The sequence below is a fragment of the Aythya ferina genome (assembly GCF_964211825.1).
Source record: "Aythya ferina genome assembly, chromosome: 1".
Lineage (NCBI taxonomy): Eukaryota > Metazoa > Chordata > Aves > Anseriformes > Anatidae > Aythya > Aythya ferina.
In genome coordinates, this window is record NC_140296.1 from 63,330,246 (window position 1) to 63,349,037 (window position 18,792).

The following is an 18,792-nucleotide window of genomic DNA, read 5'->3' on the forward strand; positions in this document are numbered from 1 at the left end:
AAGAGAGCAGGAAGGAAGGATGTTAAATTTAGTTAGTAACTTTGAACTTTAGACAGAAATGAAAACCAGCATGGGAAACACGATTCAGAATACTTAAAACATGTTTGTGCAATGTGTGGAGTGTGTATTGATGTGGATCATTGAGTGATTTGTTCAGCCCACCAGTACGTGCCTCTTTCTGGACAGCTGACCAGAATAAGCAAATCTCCTGGCTGGTCAGTAGATGCATACTTTGAGGCTGTGCAGAAGGTACATTATGCTCATTCATCAGCTAGATGTCAAGATAAATACTTGTACTGTCTGTCTGCTTCTTAGGAAGTACTGCTCTGTCTCATGCAGACCAATTACCCTTACTTCCTCTGTAGGGTGAATAGGTCTTTCGGGGCAAAGGATGTTATTTTATGCAACCCTGAATCTTCCTGTTCTTGGAGACAGGCAGCAGTAGTTGGAAGTTTCAGGGAAAATGAAAGTAGCCATGAAAACAGACATGCATTAAGACCAAGGGTCTGTCTAACTGGTCTTTCACGTTCACTTAGAAGCACTCAAAGGAAAGTGTATGTGATGCCCTGATACTGTCCTAGTATCTGCCTATTTGCAGCTCATCGTATTTTCTGAACCTGATGCTGTTTGCATGCCTGGTATTACCCAATGAGTCTCTTTCACATATTTGTGCTGTCTCACTGGGACTCACTTAAGTTTTTTCATCTATGACATCCCTTGGCCAGGAGATCCCGCAGAGCACCAGCCACCATATGATAAATCTGATATAAACCATATGATAAAACTTCTGTTTACTTGAAGTCTGACACCCAGTACCATCACTGATGTCCCCAAATCTTGTATTGGAAAGGGAAGTGGTCAGCCCTTTTCTTTTCACCTTTTCCCACATCAAAGGCTCCTGATGTGTACAGATATTTCTCTTGCAGATGCTGTTATATAATCTAATTGTCCATGTTTCCTTCTTCGGACCTTCCCAAATTCTAATTTAATCTTTTGAGATGAAGGGACTAAAACTGTGTATTGTATATTAAATGCTGAGCAAATCATTAATAGGAGGTATTTTAGCAAAGGTGGGGGCTTAAAGAGGATGCTACTACCTAACAGGCTTCCATCAATCTGAGTTGAACACCTCTCTTTTAGAAAATCTAAACTAAGGGTCTGAGAACCAGTTTTATAAAACAACACAGAAGGAAGTGTTTGGTCTGTTGTTGTCGTATGATAAACAATGGTAGAAGTGTAGATAGTGAAATCAGTTATACCTTTGTGTTTCAGGCATTTTTTTCCTCTTTTAGCCCATAAATGATGGAAAGGTAAACTTGTCAGGATTTTTCAGCCCTGTCTAAAGGGAATGCATCAAAAATATTTAATTGTGAAAAGCAGGGGAGATTTCAAATGTGAATTTTAAACGATTAGCCAATTTGAGGAGTATTATAGTTCTAGCTCAATTTATTTAGCTGCATAATACAGTTGGATAAAAATAGACAGTTTTGAGCATCACAAGTGTATATGGTATCATGTTGTTTTGGAGTGCACATCTTTGGAAGGTTTCTTTCTTTTCAAGAAAAATGTCAAATTGACTTTTTCCAGACTTTGTTAATACAGATTTTTGATATTAAACTTCTCTCTACTGTTCTATAGTTCTTGTTTTTTACTGTTCTGTTCTTGTTTTTATTATTGAAAACTGAATTTCTTTTTTAGTTGTATACGTGGATAACTTTCTTTCTTATATCACACATGAGACTTTTTTTCTTAATTTGTAGCCTTTGTTTCAAGTAGAAAATTGTTGATTTTTGTACACTATTTTAAGTTTCTCACGAGTATATTCTGACAGGATGCAATTTCCTTATGCTGTGGTACTTCTAACATACTTTTATTTCCTTATTTAGGAAACCACTGATAGCTTGTGTGGAGAAACAGCTACTAGGAGAACACTTAACAGCTATTTTGCAAAAAGGTATTTAAAAAAAAATAATGAATTCTCTGATAAACAACAGATTCTTGTACTCTGCAATAACTTCAGAATCCACATCTTTAATTTCATGAGAAATGATAGCTGTGGAAAATACTTCCATAGACACAGAAAGCCAATTCAGTAAAACTGTCACACCCACTGTGACAAGTAGATCCTCCATGAGGAAACAAATACCTAAAATGTAACTCCGTATTTGTAAAGCTTGATGAACTCTCTAAGTCCCCTTTGACTTGGAGCTTGGGAATTAAATCTTTGTAACTGCTGATTTCCTGTACTTCATATCAACTTCCAAATGAAAGCTGCATTTACTCTTGTAGTTTCTTTTGTGTGATGACTACACAGCTCAAGTGCAATAGCTTTACATATCCTTGTGATTATATAGTTAAAGAATCATGAGCTATTGGAGCTGACAACACTCAGAGGTGATGCACTTCATAAGCTTTTTTCTGTATTTTGCCTTCTGTCTGGCAATTCTAAATTTGAGCTGCAGTCTTCTTAAGAACTCCCTATTCAGATACCAATCTTCAAATCACCATTTCTTTGTTCCTCTTAACTTTTAATCTTTGCCTTTTTTCACTGAATTCCTGGGTTTGGTCTGATCTTCTATTACTTTAAATAATCCTTTCCTTTTCTAGCACTAGACATCTTTTAGGCTTTAGATCTTGTAGCAGTGTATCCTTATGTATTCTTTTACTGTTGCAGAACTGTTATTGTTATCTTCAAGCTCCATCACGTCCATGTTTGTTAATACTTTTAGATTGTTTTGCACACACCTTTCACTTCTATCTTTACAAAGGGGACAAAAGATGCATGCTTACAGCTTTCACTGAACTTCTCTGGGAGTAGGTTATATTGTTTTCAGTACATTTACAAAAATGAGCATGGTTACTCCATCTTAGCTATTCTTAAGCTTATCATAAATAGAAGGTAAGAATAAGTAATAGTTTTGTTGCTAAATGCTGATTTTGCTTGTTTTTTAATTCAAGTGTTATTTTCAAGTCGCTTTTCCAATGATATACTTGTATATCAGTTGGTGTAGTCAGAAAACATGTTCTTGTTTTCTGAAAAAAGAGTCTGCACTCTTTTTTGGTTTATAATGTATATGCAGTGTCCATGTAAATATGGAGAAAATTATACATTTTTCTAGTCACTATATTTTGGGACTTGTAATATTGTTGGATTATTTTTACATTCTATGTGTACACTTAGAGGAAAAAAAGAAGAAAGTCTAACATCACTTCTTACATAACTTCCTGCATTCGTTTGATCCAGGGCACGTTGTAATCCACTTATTAGTATTCAGTATTCAATACTTCTAGTATTCAGTGCAAGTAGAAGAAGATACTGCCTTTTGTAGGTTTTGTTCCTTAGGAGAGAAGGCATATGATGTAGTCAGTTTGGTACAGGAAAAAAAAAAATCTTACCAATGCAGGGTATATATGAGAAACTTTATTTTCTTGTATTATTACAACTTCTATTGAATAGATACTGGTTTTTTCATTGTGAGTACAATAAAATTTTTCAAGGCTGTGACAGTGTTTTCTGGAAGCTGTGTGAAGCCTTGTGTCAGAGGACTTACCTAAATGTCTTTTTTCATTTGTCAAGTATGTGACAAAATGCTTGTTTCCATCACGCATTTTATATGGTGGAGGAAAAAGAAGGGTTGTACTTTATCAGCTAGGTTATAACAAAGCAATTAGTGTATTTATTGGTTTCCTAAAATGAGTAGGAGATGATGCTTGGATATGATGGAATGGGCATTTTCTAATTTCAGTGTTCAAAAGAAATCAGTAACATGTATTCAAGACTTTGTAATCTGTTGTCTTATATACTTCTAAAGTATATTAATTCTTCTGGTATCTCAACGTGGGCAAAAGCTTACCTGACATCATTCTAGAATACTGGTTGCCTTTCTGAACATGTAGATAAATTAAAATGGAAGTATCTTAAGGTGAAGAAGAGAGTAGAAAATGGGGTCATGTCGTCAAGTAGTCCTTGAAAATCCTTTGTAATCTAATACCGTTTAAAAATTGGAAGTAACAAAGTACATTTTGTGCATGAAATAGAACAGTTGTACAGTGTCAGCTACACTGATGTAAATTGTCAACTTGTGTAAAATCCAGCTTTCTGGGTTTTGAACAGTGGCATAAATCTTTGATGTTACCTTAACATTTTACCAAAGCCTATTGTCACTGATAACAGACGATGTATCTGTGATTACATTGGGCCTAAATTCACCACGTTCTCAAATGTTAAAATGTGTATGTAATTGTTAAAAGTGTTACATTTAGCCTTGTGTTTTTCTTTATTCATTAGGCCAAGGCCTAGTCTCACGTAGGGTGAATAGATAAAAGGGAAATGTTGCTTGGAAGGACTTTGTAATCGTGTGTTATTACATCAGTATGAGCACAGACAATTTATGCACGTCCTTAATCTAAAAACATGGCTCAACACTACAGGAAAAAAATAAATAAATCTTGCAAAGTGTATGTCTTTATTTTAAATTTGGGACAGTGTACCTACTGTTTTTGACATTCTTTGGAGGTTTTATGAGTTCTTTTGATAAAACTGCTCTTAAAATCAAGTACTGTTCATAAACATTCTGCAAAAGGCTTAGAGTCAACACCTTGTTGGGAAAGTACTTCAGCTGACTTAGTTTTATAATATCATAATGTAAATCATTTCAGCCAATTTAAACAAGGGAGTATGTTAATCTTGAGTATAACACTTGCTTTCAGAAATTTAGTCTTTAAAAATTCATACTTTTATGCTTTTGGTGTATTTCATAGAGATTTTGGTTTTCTGATGTATTCCTAAATGTGTTTATGTAACTCCCTTCTAATTTGCTTGTATTTCTAATTTTATTTTTTTAGGGCTTGATAACCTGCTTGATGAAAACAGAATATCAGACTTGACCCAGACATACCAGCTGTTCAGCCGGGTAAAAGGGGGGCAGCAGATCCTTTTGCAACATTGGAGTGAATACATCAAGGTATTTCAAAGATCTGTTGCTACTCTCAAAATTTATGGTGTTATCATAGATTTCTTCTTTCAGAAACAAGAATAGTATATCTTTTAGGTGTATACATCAAAGTTCTGTTTTAAGCAAATATGTTGATGCTTGATGGTATGTTGATCCCCAGTAATGATCACGTGGTGAGAAACAGCAACGCTTAAGTTTTGATTTTTAATTCCTAGCTGCTTGGAAAGTGCTTTCAATATAGGTTTGAACAATATGCAAGGAAGTTATTTTGTTGTACTTTAAATAAATGCTCATATAGCTCTATTTAAGAGTATGCTGAGTTGTAGTAGATGTTGAGTTTTGGTACAAATACACCCAAATGTTTTACATACATGGAACACCAGAATGCAGCTGGCCTGCTGCAGATTAGCAGTGTTTCATGTAACCAGCTGCACTAAGGTGAATGCTAAAGCCATTTTGAAAGGAATGCTCTTTTTGAAAATAATCCCTTATCAAAGTGGGGTATCTGGTTTGTTTAGTTAGTCATAATATGCAGGTAGTACGCTGCCACAGAGAACTTCACTCCAGTGCTCTTGCAAGATGAAGGTAGCAAAGCTTCGCAGAAAATACTTCTCTCTGGAGTTGGTAACTCCCGATGTGCTAGTTCTCCCCTGAATTGTCCATGGGTGCCTCTACCTTCAGGGCTAAGTGCACAACATCGGTTCGTTTGGGAGGTGACTTTCCTGTGCACCCATACCTGGAGTTACGTGCAGCACATAGGAGAAAGGCAGTGTCTCCCCTCCACCCCCAAAATTGAGATGCAGATTGCTCAGCAGGGTGTTGTCCCTGTGGATCTGTGGTCAGCTGGGCCAGCTGAACGGCTTGCCTTGGCTCCCAGATCATCTTCCTCACTCCTGGATCACACTCCTCCATCACTTGCATGCCCTGCTGCTCCATAGACTTCTTTTTATGATGTGTTTTAACAACTGCACGTGAGCAAAGTCAGGGTTATGCCAAGGTTAGTGAGCTTAGAGAGGCTCACAGAACAGTGCTGGTGCTGGCCCAAGAAAAGGAGTAGTTCAGGACAGGTAGGAACCCGTGGGAAGGAGGAGCAGGCCCTCACCTTCAGCAGCAAGTCAGTTAGATGGCTTGATCATGCCTTATGTCTCACAGAATCAGACCTTTCATGGCCTCATTTTTAAGAACCTTTTTTTTACGTGCTCAGAAATCTGCACTTTCTATCAAGTTGCTCTTTTTTTTTTCCTTGACAACACTCTGTATGACAGATTTCATCAAAGTGAGGCTTCAAGAACTTAAATTCTGTCTTGTGAGAAAGAAAAAGCACATAGGGACAGAGTACTGGGGGGAAGATCTGTGCTCTGCTGTAGTCACCACTTTATGATTTCAGGCATGCCACTTAGCTCTCTGTAGCTCAGCTTGCCATTTGTGGAACGGCAACTTATGAACATAACTGGTGGAGACAGATCTGGATGCTGTGTTAATGAAAGGGAAATTGTATTCAGTGCAGGATGTACATAGCAAGTCTAAGGATGCTTGGCAGCCTCATTTTTCTCTTGATTCACTTGGAAATGGTTCTCAAGAAAGATCTTCGAGAAGGATTGCAGTGGATCGTTAGGTATTTAAGTGGAAATTCTGAGGTTTGAGAGGGATTTTCCCATCTCTCTTTAACTGTTGTGGTTAATGTGCTTTAGTTGATGTAAATATACGGGTTAAATAGTATTCCCCTATTACGGTGCCAATGTTGCTCTTTCCCATGGTGGAAAACCGGTCATTCTGTCTAGGGCAGCGATTGGTGTTATTAAGCAGTTGTAAAAGGTCTGATAGGTTCAGGTCTTCCCTTATGGGACATTTTGCTTTGGTGGGCAAATGATGTTATATCTCCTAATGTTAGGATAGTAAATGAACAAGAAAAGAAAGCCAACTCTGTGGCTCCTTGCAAATGGGAAAATTGTTTTGTCACAAATCAGCTGGGTTTTTTGGGTCTGTAGCCCTCCCTGAGAGCAATCTTGGAGCGCTGAGCAGTAGTTGTATTTCAGCCACCTGTCCCTGTCAGTAGGGCTCTGTAGTGGATTTCAGCAGAATGGTGCAAAGCTTTCCATTACACGTAACATTTCTGAGGCAGTTTCCATATAATTTCTTTTACATGAATCATGTAGTTCTGTATTTAACTGTGAACTTGTGCATCGTACAGTCATGTCTACTTTGTATTTTTGTTTAGCTTCTGTCTTAAATGTATATAATCTTTAAGTCAAACGCTGATGTTTGAAATCCATTTAATGTGTGTCTGGGTTTTTATTTCAAATTTTAATGCATCTCATTTTTTGAAAACTTGAAGTCACATAAGTAGCTCTGTAACACTTTTATTCTTTCTAATGATAAATTTTATAAGCGTGAATGTGTCTGTTGGGGGAGATAGGTAGTACTCTAAAGTATTTTATTATCAAAAGTGTTTGTTTTGCAGAACTTTGGGACAACAATAGTGGTTAATCCTGAAAAGGACAAGGATATGGTGCAAGAGCTACTAGATTTTAAGGATAAAGTGGACCATATCATAGAAGTGTGCTTTCAGAAAAATGAAAAATTTATAAACTTGATGAAGGAGTCCTTTGAAACATTTATCAACAAGAGACCAAATAAGCCTGCAGAATTGATAGGTACACAAACGTTTTTCTGTAAAATATTTCCAAAGTCTGTAGAAAGCATGATGAGATGCTGCTGCTGAGTGTGCTAGTGTAATAGCAGTACGCGTCCTGCTTTTAGGAGACTCGCTTTGGGGGTGCCAGGCAAAAGTTAACCCGGGAGCACGGCGGGACCGAGGGCGCGGGTGTGTTGTTAGGTGTGTGCAGCGTCCCAAAGGAGCATGTCAACCTCTGCTGTTCTGTGCTCTGCTTACTACCCTGTGACTGGTGCTAACACTTGCTCAGAGAACACAATGCGAATCCTACGAGTGGCGGCAGGGGCTGGGGGGAGAGCAGCTGTAGCAGAAAAAAATGAATTATTTTTGCCTGGTAGTATACAAGCTCTGTGAATGTTACAGATCTCTCAGAAATTAGTGAGTACTGCCCATCATCAGAATGGAAGGCTGAAATTGGGAGAACAATTTTAAAGCTTTCAGATGTAAGGAGGAAAAAAAGTAATCAGTACCTTGAAGAGGGAACTAGATCTCATTAAGGGAAAAATAATAAAAAAATATTGTAAAAGTACTTTCACTGGAATTATCCCTGACCTAGCAAAAGCTGCTGTTCAGGCTGTGTTTTGCCTGCAGCTAGGGGAATCATGTCATTTACACCACGAGAAGATCCTGCTCCTAGTTTTTTCCCCTCTTTTGACTGTCTTCACCATGTTTTGTGGCTTCATCCTAAAACAAACCTAACGTAGGACAACCTAGTGAATGCAGGTTAAAGCCACGATGCAGCCTGCTGTTCTGTGTGGATTGTGTTGTTTCAGCTATTGCAATGGCTTCCATCCTACCCCAGTAGAAGATTGCATAGAAATACTAATGTGGCTTAGTCAGTACTTAGCTAAATTCATGGCTTAACGTTATGTTTGTCATTCTGAAGCTACTAACTTGAAAGCATTGCTTCTGCTTAATTTTTTATATACAAAAAAATACCATGGCAAGGAGCAAGAGGAGCCTGCTGAAAGTTACAAAACTGTAGTCCTCTTTGTGTTGTTTGTTTCTGTTTCTCATAAATACATTCATATGCATTATACACTTCCAAAGCATTGTCTTTCAACAAGTAATGTGTTTGCAATGAATACAGCACAGAATGTGGGAACTTCTAATGCATTAATTTTAATGATTTTACTCTATTCCTTTGTTTTTCCCTTGGGTGATTCCTTCTTGTGATGCTTTTCCATTATGGCAGTAGTACAATAAGTGCTCTATCATTCCCCTGAACATAGGGAGAACAGAAAAGAGAAAGTTTACCACTTATCCTGCTTTTTTGTAATATATGGTAATATTTCAAGTGGGAAACACTGAAGTTGGTGACTTTAGATTTCTATTTTTAATTAAACTGTTAAAATGTTTTATTTATAGCAAAATATGTGGATTCCAAATTAAGAGCTGGTAATAAAGAAGCGACAGATGAAGAGTTGGAAAGAATCCTTGACAAAATCATGATCATATTTAGATTTATTCATGGTAAGAAATATCTGTTCCAAGTTAATGCAATTTAAAATGCTTTTCTAGCTACTAGCTGAACTTTATTCCTCTAAGAGATCTTTGTAGTGTGACGTTCTGCTAGAATTAGTCTTAAATTCAAGGTTCTTTCCATTGGAAGGAGCACATTAAACACAACAGGGAGGACAAACTTTCTCTGGAGATTGAGTTGCAGACCTTTTATGGTCTCTGGGTAGACACCAAAGAGTTGGAGTAAATTTAAAAATAGGTATGTCAAGAGAATAATTCAAATATAATAAGAACTTATTGTCTGCATATTTTTCTTTGCTGTTGCATAGTGAATATTGATCTGCTGATCAACATGCCATGAGAGAGGCTTGTGTCACAAACCTGAAGTGCCATGGTACAAATAGAATGTATGATTTCATGCATGTTTTGCTCCCATTTCCATGCAGGTAAAGATGTGTTTGAGGCATTCTATAAGAAGGACTTGGCAAAAAGACTGCTGGTTGGAAAAAGTGCATCAGTAGATGCTGAAAAGTCCATGTTGTCAAAGCTTAAACATGGTAGGCATCTTTAGAGGCGTTTTAATTTTTTTAATACTTTTTTTTGTAAATTTGAACACATATGGTCTCATACTTTAAAAAAGTAACAAGCCAGATCTTAAGTAATAGCTGAGCATATCACAACTTTCATTGTGCTCAGCGAGAGCTATTGGGCTGACCTCTCAGATATTTGACTGGTTCATTTAATATACCTGTGTAGGAGCAGAATTTGTATTTATGTGTGGGTGCTCTAGACCCCGGCAAATCTGGCTCAGCTATCTCCGGTTAAACCTTTCATTTGTTCTGTGCTTGTTGTAATTGTGGGATCTTTGCTTTAATTTGTATGACAGAATGTGGGGCTGCTTTTACCAGCAAACTGGAGGGCATGTTCAAGGACATGGAACTGTCAAAAGATGTCATGGTTCAGTTTAAGCAGGTACATTCAGATTGTGTTTGCGTGCTAAATTTTCAACAATGATGGGGAAGCACTAAATAGTGTTATACTTTGGATTAAGCTAAAGTAAAACGACGCAGCTTTTGAGCAGTCCCTAATCATAGTAAAAGTCTCTTTATAGATCCATTTATAAAGCATAATTTATTCTATATCTACTCAGATAAAATCTTTTTTATTTGATTCTTTTAAAAGTGAAATAAAGTCTAAATATCACATAGTAATTTAGTTGGTTGACATCCTTTAAAGTCCCTATTCCTTCATTCTGGAAACTATTGCTGCTCTAATTCTTTGAGAGCCAGAAAAACTCCCTGAATGTTGCTACAATGCATAGAAATAATTTATATCTCAGCCCATGAACTTCCAAACTGTTAGTGACTGAGGAAATATTGTGTATGCTTGCCCTGTTGTTATGCTTCTGCTGAGTACCTTTTCTGGGGCCTTACTGAAGACAGAGTTCTGGGCTAGAGGTCTGACCCAGAACAGCTACTCCACTAATAAAATACTGTAGTTTGTTTTCTTTTTTCTATCCCAGAGTTTGCAGCCTGATTAGACTGTTGCTATACTGAAGTTACAAGAAAACGTGTTGTCTCACAGACATGTTGAAGTGCTAGGGAATCACTCTGATCTTAAAATTGTTGCCCTGGCTTCTGATCAAAAGCTTTTGGTTTGCTTTTTTTTTTTTTTTTTGCATGTGGTTAAAGTTTTTGACCTTGATACCTCATACAGACAGTCGTCTAGGGAACTTCAGTGTCTGTTGTTATTTTCTTTTTACTTGCAGTCACTTGCTGTGTTTGAAATAGGTTGTTGGTGGGGCATTAACTAGACGTGAAATTCAAAATCTTGGTAGAGCATGTGTAATTAAGGATGTGATGTGTAGGAATTCATCATTACCCTTTTAATTTAAAATTTCTAATTCAAATTAAGTATGTATATTTTTCTAATTTAGCATGCAAACAGTAGACTTCGATGTTTTTTGTCTCTTGTATCTTAGTATATGCAGAACCAAAGCGACCCAGGAAATATAGACCTGACAGTAAATATATTAACTATGGGATATTGGCCAACTTATACACCTATGGAAGTCCACTTAAATTCAGAGGTTAGTGTTTGAATTCTCCTTCTAAATGCAGATTATGTAATGGTATCATGATCACTATCATAGGGTGAACTTTGTTTAATGTTTTTCTGTGAGATTTTAAGTTTTTAATTTTTTTTCTCATTTTAAAGATTTCAAAATTGCAAAAAAAATAATGTGGGTAAAATCCACTTTTTTTTAGGTGATTGTTTCACTTTTTTCACTTTTTAAATAGAACTAGTCTTAAGTTAGTATCAAAATAAAATCAGTGACTTATTTAACATTGCATTCAAGCACTTAAAAGTTTAAAACAGTTCACCATAATCAGTTTTTAACTGCATTGATTATGCATGTTGATCCAGCCAGTAGTTATGTTACTGCATGCTCTCGTTTTCCATAAGATCCTTCCTCTGTTCTCTGCAAAGTCTCTCATGAAACTAGCCACTGTGTTGAAAAGGCATCTGTCTGAAAAAAAGATTGCTTCCAAGTGTACAGGTTTTGCAAGGCTCATACCTATAGTTATTTAAGTTGAAATACGTATTTGGAGTCCTGTTTCCTGCGATACCTTGCTTGATCTGAAGAGCAGCAAACACCTATGAGGCCAAAGGTGGTGGTGGAGATCCCGTTCAGTTCAGGAGCAGTGGAAGCATTTGTGCATTTGCTCTTGTGCCACATTTTCCTCAACAGCAGACTACTGTGGAAGGATCCAATCTGAGCAATGAGTCATGAAAATGGAGGAGTAGAAACCAATTACTTGGGATTCAAGCATTGAAATAAGACTTGACACTTTATATGGCAAATAAAAGGAAGAACTTCAGAGCAGGTGGCAGTAGTCAGTGTATAGGTGCGAGCTGCATGCTTCCTGTCCTGTGACTTCTTGGTCAGATGAAATGTCCAGGACAAAACCAGTATTTTAGAGGTTTTAAACCCATTATGGATGTTTCATTTCATATTTATTAAAATAATAATAATAATCAGGGAAGTTGAAAGCTATACTTGAATTGAGAATTTATTTTGTACACAGTAGTAACAATGTACTTGAGAGCAAATTTTAGCTCTCTAAAATAGTGATAGCTTTTTTCCTCACAAAAACATTTATTATGAAATATTGTTGAGAAAAAAACAGTGAAATTAAATGTGAAATCATCCAGCATCACTGTACTGGTAAAACACTAATAAGCTTTGTTCTCTTTGCTTTGCAGATGATAAAGCTTCAAGAGGTGTTCAAAACCTTTTATCTAGGAAAACACAGTGGTCGAAAGCTTCAGTGGCAGACCACTTTAGGGCATGCTGTCCTGAAGGCAGAATTTAAGGAAGTAAGTGCGTGTTTAATGCTTAGCCTGTTGGGGTAAAATTGAAGTCAACTATTTGGAATCTAGTCATGTTCAGTATTTTCTTTATCAAGGTAATAGCATGTTTGGCGGAGGAACAATCATAGTTCAATATTGTTATTTTGCACAAAAATAATATTTTTTTTATAATTAAACTGAAATTCAACTGATCTAAAGACAAAAGTGTGATACCTTGCAGTAACATTTATATTCATTTGATAGGAATTATTGTTTATTCACATAAAGAGAGTTGTAATAAAGCAGGAAATTAAAGAGAGAAATAGTAGAGCATCTTATTTTTAATATGGGATTGTTTTGATCTTAGAAATACTGATGACATTTATAGAATGCTTAATTGTTGCAAAAAGAGACTGAAGGGCGTTGGTGATGTGATGACTGGTTAAAATTTAAATGCTTGTTGAATTATTTAAGTCTTAAATAACCACATTGTTTCTTAATGTGGTTTTGTTTTGTCTCATGGAAGATCTTGTGTTGCTAATAATGCAGCTTAATTGAAGCAGAGCAAGACAAAAAAGGCAAACCCACAACCTTGAATTCTTTCACCAGCTCACTGTGAATATGAAACTTACAGATTTTGTCATTATGTAACAGTAAGACATATGTGTTGTTGATTGACAACAGCGTGTACATCTGTCTGAAGAATTTATTTCCTTTTCATTGCCTGCTCATACAAACATTTGGCTACTGATAATACAGGGTGAAGTATAAAAAATAGATTTGCTATTGGTGGTAGCAAAGCCAGAATTTGTAATGAAATGAAGTAAATGATGTGACCTCATTGTTAGCTCATTCTAATGAGCTTGTGAGGTTTGTTAGATTACTGTTAGATTAGTAAAAAAAAAAAAAAAACAAAAAAAAAAAAAACTTTTTAAATATCCTGTTTCTTTAATGCTACCTTTGAGCAAGTTCTTCTGTGTGATAGGCATACAAAAATGCCCCTCTCTTCTAGAAATAAATAAAAAAGAATGTATTGCTTCTGTAGCTTATCAGATTTAAGGGATATGAGAGAAAATGGTCTGAATATTACTGCTAATTATTTTATATTTCTTTTTTAGGGAAAGAAAGAATTTCAAGTATCACTCTTTCAGACATTAGTGCTGCTTATGTTCAATGAAGGAGACGAATTCAGTTTTGAAGAGATTAAAATGGCCACCGGTATAGGTAAGAAAAATACTTTGTGATTCTTAGATTTATTCACTGAGTGATTGCTGATTACGAATCTGTAGGTAAAGGGCCTAATTTTAAGAAATTTGTCTTAATCAGTAGGACAAACTTTGTAAGCCAACAGTATATCGACACCAAAAAAAGATGAGTAAAATACACTGCTCATACTTCCTGGTTTAGATAAAATGTTTCATAAAGTAGATGGTAAGAGGTGTGTAGCATATGGTACTACTAACAACCTGTCAGTTTCACAAAATACATTATTGCAATTCTTACAATTCACGTTGTGATAAAGACTAGCTGTATGTACGGATTATTTTTGTTTAATCACACTTTCAAATATCATATCACGAAAATGATTGAAGAATGTTGTCATATCAGGGTGATTGCTAGGTTAAAGGTTAGACTAGATGGTCTTAGAGGTCTTTTTCCAACCTAAATACTTCTGTATTTCTATGACTATTTGCAATTGAACTGTTCTGAGAGCTTGTCCTTCTCTTTTCCGTTACTGTTGCTGGAGTTCCCTTTTTACAATACATCTGATTTGTTAAAAAGAGCAGTGTCCGGTAGTGAGTGTACATTGTAGCTGTTCCTCTCTGCAGGTTGAACCTGAAGATAGAAAGAACAACAGGCAAAAAGAGAAAAGTTTCTTTTTAACCACTAGTGGGATCTATCCTCTCAGGGTTTTTTATTTGGTGTTTTTTGGTTTTGTTCTCTAATTTTTTACACTTTCTTGAAATAGTTACAGCCATTGGCATTAAAAAGCATAACCCTTTCATCTCTTTATTCTTGGGAACTCTCTGCGTCAACCAGCAGGTCATACCCAGTAGCTTTCTGCATGCTGAACCTTGAGATCAACCCAATAAAACAATTGTTGAAAAAGTCCCTGAACACACCCAAGTACTAAAATACTGTAAATACATTTTATAAAATATTGTAAAAATGGGGTATCAAGAATCCCTATTGTCTGGCAGGTTGTTTCAGAAGGCAGCACAGCACAGCCTAGATACTCCAGCCTCTCAGCCTTGAATCTTCAGGTTGCTGAGTCACCTGTGCCATTAATGGTAAGGGAGCTGGAGAAAGCGTGCCATCGTGAGTGATAAGCATCAGGATGGTCCAGAGACTCATTAGGTCAGAGTACAAGGCCTACGGAACAAACAGAAATTCATACAAGCCTGATCCAGATCCTGCATTCTCACCTTGTATTACTTTACCTCAGCGCTTGCATTCTGGCTGCCTTACAGCAACAGATAAAATCTGCTGCGTGGAAATCCATGATGTCGCAGCACAATAGGAAGGATTTCAATAGACTCTTTTTAAGGCAGCTGGCTAGAATTGATGGATAGTTGGGAGCTGCCTTTGTTATGTCATCTCTGTTTCTCTCTCTTATGAGGAAATGGTGTAGGAAACCCTGAATGAGGACAGTTCATGGCTCACAGGGCCCTTGAGACCAGGATACCTGAAGTAAAATAACTCTTCCAAATTCTACCCACACAAGGCATTCAGAGCTTCTCTAGAGAGGTCCCGTTCCCATTTAGCAGTCTCCCTTCTAAATGAGAGGAGTCTTGAAATGGTTTCAGAAGCAGGTCTCACTGCCTCCTGCTGCTTTGAGGGGAGCTCAGCATTTGCTGAGCAGTACCCTGATTGATTTTTGCCCAGCAGTGATAACCCGTGAAACTTGACCACAGCATGTTGTAAAAGCTGGAAGTTTTGAGAATTCAAGGACGAGCAATGCATGGAAAGGTACCTCAGTGCATGGAAGCTGCCTCTGCCTTAGGAATTCCATGAGCCCTAAATAATTGGAGGCTCAGGGAGCAGTAGGATGAGGAGAGGAGCAGCAGCAGGGAAGCACAGAGCATTCCTGTGTTAGCTTCTCTCTGACACTGCCCTGTGCACACCTGCTGGTGGCACTGTCAGAGACCAGACACTGGTGTGGATGGACCTTCTGATCCAGGACAACTGTTATGTTGTAAAGCAAGCGCTGACAGGGATGCTGAACCTCCCCACTCTAAAGAATTGTGTCTAACCACTTCCTTTGCTTCAGTGTTTACATGTGCTAACTCTTTCTAGGGGGTGTTGGGAGCCTTGTGCAGTTGTTACTTAATTGATGTGTGTTTATGATGAGACCTGTTACAAGGTGTTAACCAGTCTTTGCACATTGGTGGTTACGGCAGAAGAGTCCAGGGAGCTGCACCCAATGCACAGGACAGAATAAAGCACTGAGTTAAGTGTTAGTAAAGGGCTCAGGACAGATTAGTAAATCTGATGGTAAATTAGACTACTACCACTTGATAGTATTCACCCAGAGGCTCATGGCTAAGTGTATATTAGGGAAGAGCATGATTTGTGACACATAATTTCCCTTTCAGCTTCTTAGAGGGAGTCAGCAAGCATATGCACGGTAATTGTACACTTGGGTTTTAGAATGCTTTTTGGTAAGAGCTCATTACAAGCTCTTAAATAAGTTTTCATGGCTTGAGAAGGGAATTCTTGTCACGGGTGAATGATTGATTAGAAGACAAAACAAGTAGACATGAATGGGTCACTTTCACAGTGGAAGGAAGCTCCTAATTGGGATCCCTGTGTTATTATTCAATGTAGTCATTAATGAACTGAAAAAGATGCAACAGATTTGATGCTGATTCTTTAGGAAGGTCAAATCTGAAACTTTTAAACGTTACAAAAGGATCTCCAACTTGAACAATCAGGAGATCAGATGACAACCAGCGTTGCTGAATACGAACACATCTGTGGAGGGAGGAAATAACTAACTACACATGCAGAGATTAGCAGTCATATGTAACAGAGCCAGACATTTTGATCTACTCCATATAACATATAATGCAGCTGGTCTCAACTGAAACAGGGTTAGCTGTCTGAGATTAATGGCAGACCTTAAAGCTGTCATCCTCGAACTTCAGATCAACTCAGATTGTCAGCCCACAATTTCTTGCACGTACATTGATTTTTAATCGAGAACATCATAAATGTAATCACAACCCATATTCTGCTTATTTAATATCTTCCCATGGACCTCTTAGAATAAAGCCTCATGAATCACGTACTGGAATGAGGTGTAAATCATTTGCGATTTTCCAGAATTATAAAAATCAGTTTGGCAGCGTTGGTACTCTTTCTTCTCCTATTGGAACTCCTGAGAAAGCTGCTTCATGTTGGTTCCTCCTGTCTATCAGTCACGTCTTCCTGTCTCCTTTACAGACTTCAGCAGAAGATAGGGCCACTCAGATAAATATTTGGTTTACTTAGAGTCCTACTGAAGTTAACATAGAGAAATTAAAAGTTTGTATGGCAGAAAGCAGTACTTGCCTATTGTATCTTTAAATTCCGTTCCCATCTAACATGAAATGCTTACACATTTCTGGGTGAGAAAGTCATACATTTTTCCTCATGCGAAGTAGAAAAGTGGCTTACGGACTATTACAACATCCTCACCCCCACCCCCAAAATCATGAAGATTTTTCCTCCTTTGTCCTCATCTGTATCAATTGGTCACACTTGGAACTGTAAGGTTTTTTTAACAGCATCCTTACACAGGAGTTTGGGCCTGGGCATCAGTCTGTATTTACTAAAGGTGAAACACCTAAAAAGTTTGAAACAGCATGAAGTTTAGAGTTTGGTTTAGAGTTTGGGCTTTTTTTAGTAGTAATAGAACAGCTGGAGGTTTTTGTTTTGTTTTAAAAGAACTGGTCATCCTGTGTGAATGGGAAAGTTACAGTATTTTAGAAATAATAACTGTTAATCTTTTAGTCAACTATTCTGTGCATTTCAGCACTAGATTGCAAAATCTGCAATTCTTAAACTTTTCAGATCTGACACATTCGGTGATAAGTATATATTGTCAATAAAAGTATTCTGGGAGACTCCAGAGGTTATTGTAGTGCAAAATCTTGAGATGAGACTTCAAAACATTCTAGTAATTATATTTTAGACTTTGTTTTATCTACTTGTCCAAATGCTTTTAGCTTTAAATCTTAATGGATAAAACTTTCCTCACCCCCTTGTTTCCACTACTTTCTTGTGGGGAAGTTTGCAACTATAATAGCTGTCAGCTGTACCTTCTCGCAAAACATCTTCCTATCAACTTCTTTCCTCTTTCATTTGTTAGTTTATTATTTGTGTATAATTTCTGGTGCGTGTTTAGAAAGAGTGTTGAAATCATAAAATGGCTGGCTTGAGTTTCCTGTCATCAGCGGATTTTTCTTTTGATTGCCAAACAAAACTACAACAATAAAACCAGGCTCACATTGCTGTGAATTTTTTTCTGATACTACTGTTGGATAGAAACTTTGCTGAGATGAGTCTGAGTCTGCATTGTTGACTTGTAGAGTTCTGTGCACACTCTCAGCATCTGCCTGTGAGATATGTGTGAGGCCAAGCTTGAAGGCTGTAAGTTGTTGCATAATTAGAACTTAGCTTAGAAGAAGATAACATTACAAAAAAAAACAATAACTTTTTAAATTGGATGGCTAGATTAATTGCATAAAACTTTTCATATTAACATTTTGTTCTGTTTTCTCTTGTACTTTGAACTTCTTCACAGAGGACAGTGAATTAAGAAGAACCTTGCAGTCTTTAGCTTGTGGGAAAGCGCGAGTATTGATTAAAAATCCAAAGGGCAAGGATGTAGAAGATGGAGACAAATTCATCTTTAATGGTGATTTCAAGCATAAGTTGTTTAGAATAAAGATCAATCAAATCCAGATGAAAGAAACAGTATGTATTTATTTTTGCATTCATTCTGGTTGACTGTTTACCCATGTCCCACACGGAGAGACAGAATCTCTGCATTTTTGGTAGTCAGGCTGGCTGACTGGAGGCAATAAAGATCCTAAATCTCACTGAAATCAAACCAATTCAGGTTCCTTCTTCCTGTGCCTGCACATCTAAATGCTGTTATGTTAAATTGATAGGAGCTTGCAGATGTTTCAGTCCATGTTAAAAGCTTTCATGGTATGACCGGAGTGCTGGTACTATACTGAACTTGTTAATCAAATGTCACCTTCCTTTATTAGGAGGTGTTATTAAAAGGGCAGGGTTGTCCCTTCTTTTGTAGTGGATATATTTGTTTTACTTGAATCCCAATTCTTGCCACCAGCTGAC

General features: G+C 37.1%; 1 protein-coding gene and 1 long non-coding RNA gene across 3 annotated transcripts in view; one reads left to right on the forward strand and one right to left on the reverse strand.

The window, feature by feature from the left end:
- The window catches only part of CUL4A (cullin 4A), a 35,938-nt gene that overhangs the window by 15,219 nt on the left and 1,927 nt on the right, over nucleotides 1-18,792 (forward strand). For both annotated transcript variants that reach the window (XM_084494942.1, XM_084494943.1), the window contains 10 exons: nucleotides 1,887-1,954; nucleotides 4,846-4,964; nucleotides 7,417-7,609; nucleotides 8,998-9,102; nucleotides 9,537-9,647; nucleotides 9,977-10,062; nucleotides 11,072-11,179; nucleotides 12,358-12,471; nucleotides 13,563-13,668; nucleotides 18,233-18,405. In XM_084494942.1, coding sequence (XP_084351068.1) covers nucleotides 1,887-1,954; nucleotides 4,846-4,964; nucleotides 7,417-7,609; nucleotides 8,998-9,102; nucleotides 9,537-9,647; nucleotides 9,977-10,062; nucleotides 11,072-11,179; nucleotides 12,358-12,471; nucleotides 13,563-13,668; nucleotides 18,233-18,405 — 1,183 coding nt within the window. The remainder of the gene's footprint in view (nucleotides 1-1,886; nucleotides 1,955-4,845; nucleotides 4,965-7,416; nucleotides 7,610-8,997; nucleotides 9,103-9,536; nucleotides 9,648-9,976; nucleotides 10,063-11,071; nucleotides 11,180-12,357; nucleotides 12,472-13,562; nucleotides 13,669-18,232; nucleotides 18,406-18,792) is intronic.
- LOC311422210 lies at nucleotides 14,149-18,225 on the reverse strand. The gene is made up of 2 exons (XR_014685224.1): nucleotides 15,614-18,225; nucleotides 14,149-15,541 (listed from the first exon to the last, which is right to left on the reverse strand). It is a non-coding gene; the product is annotated as an uncharacterized lncRNA (long non-coding RNA).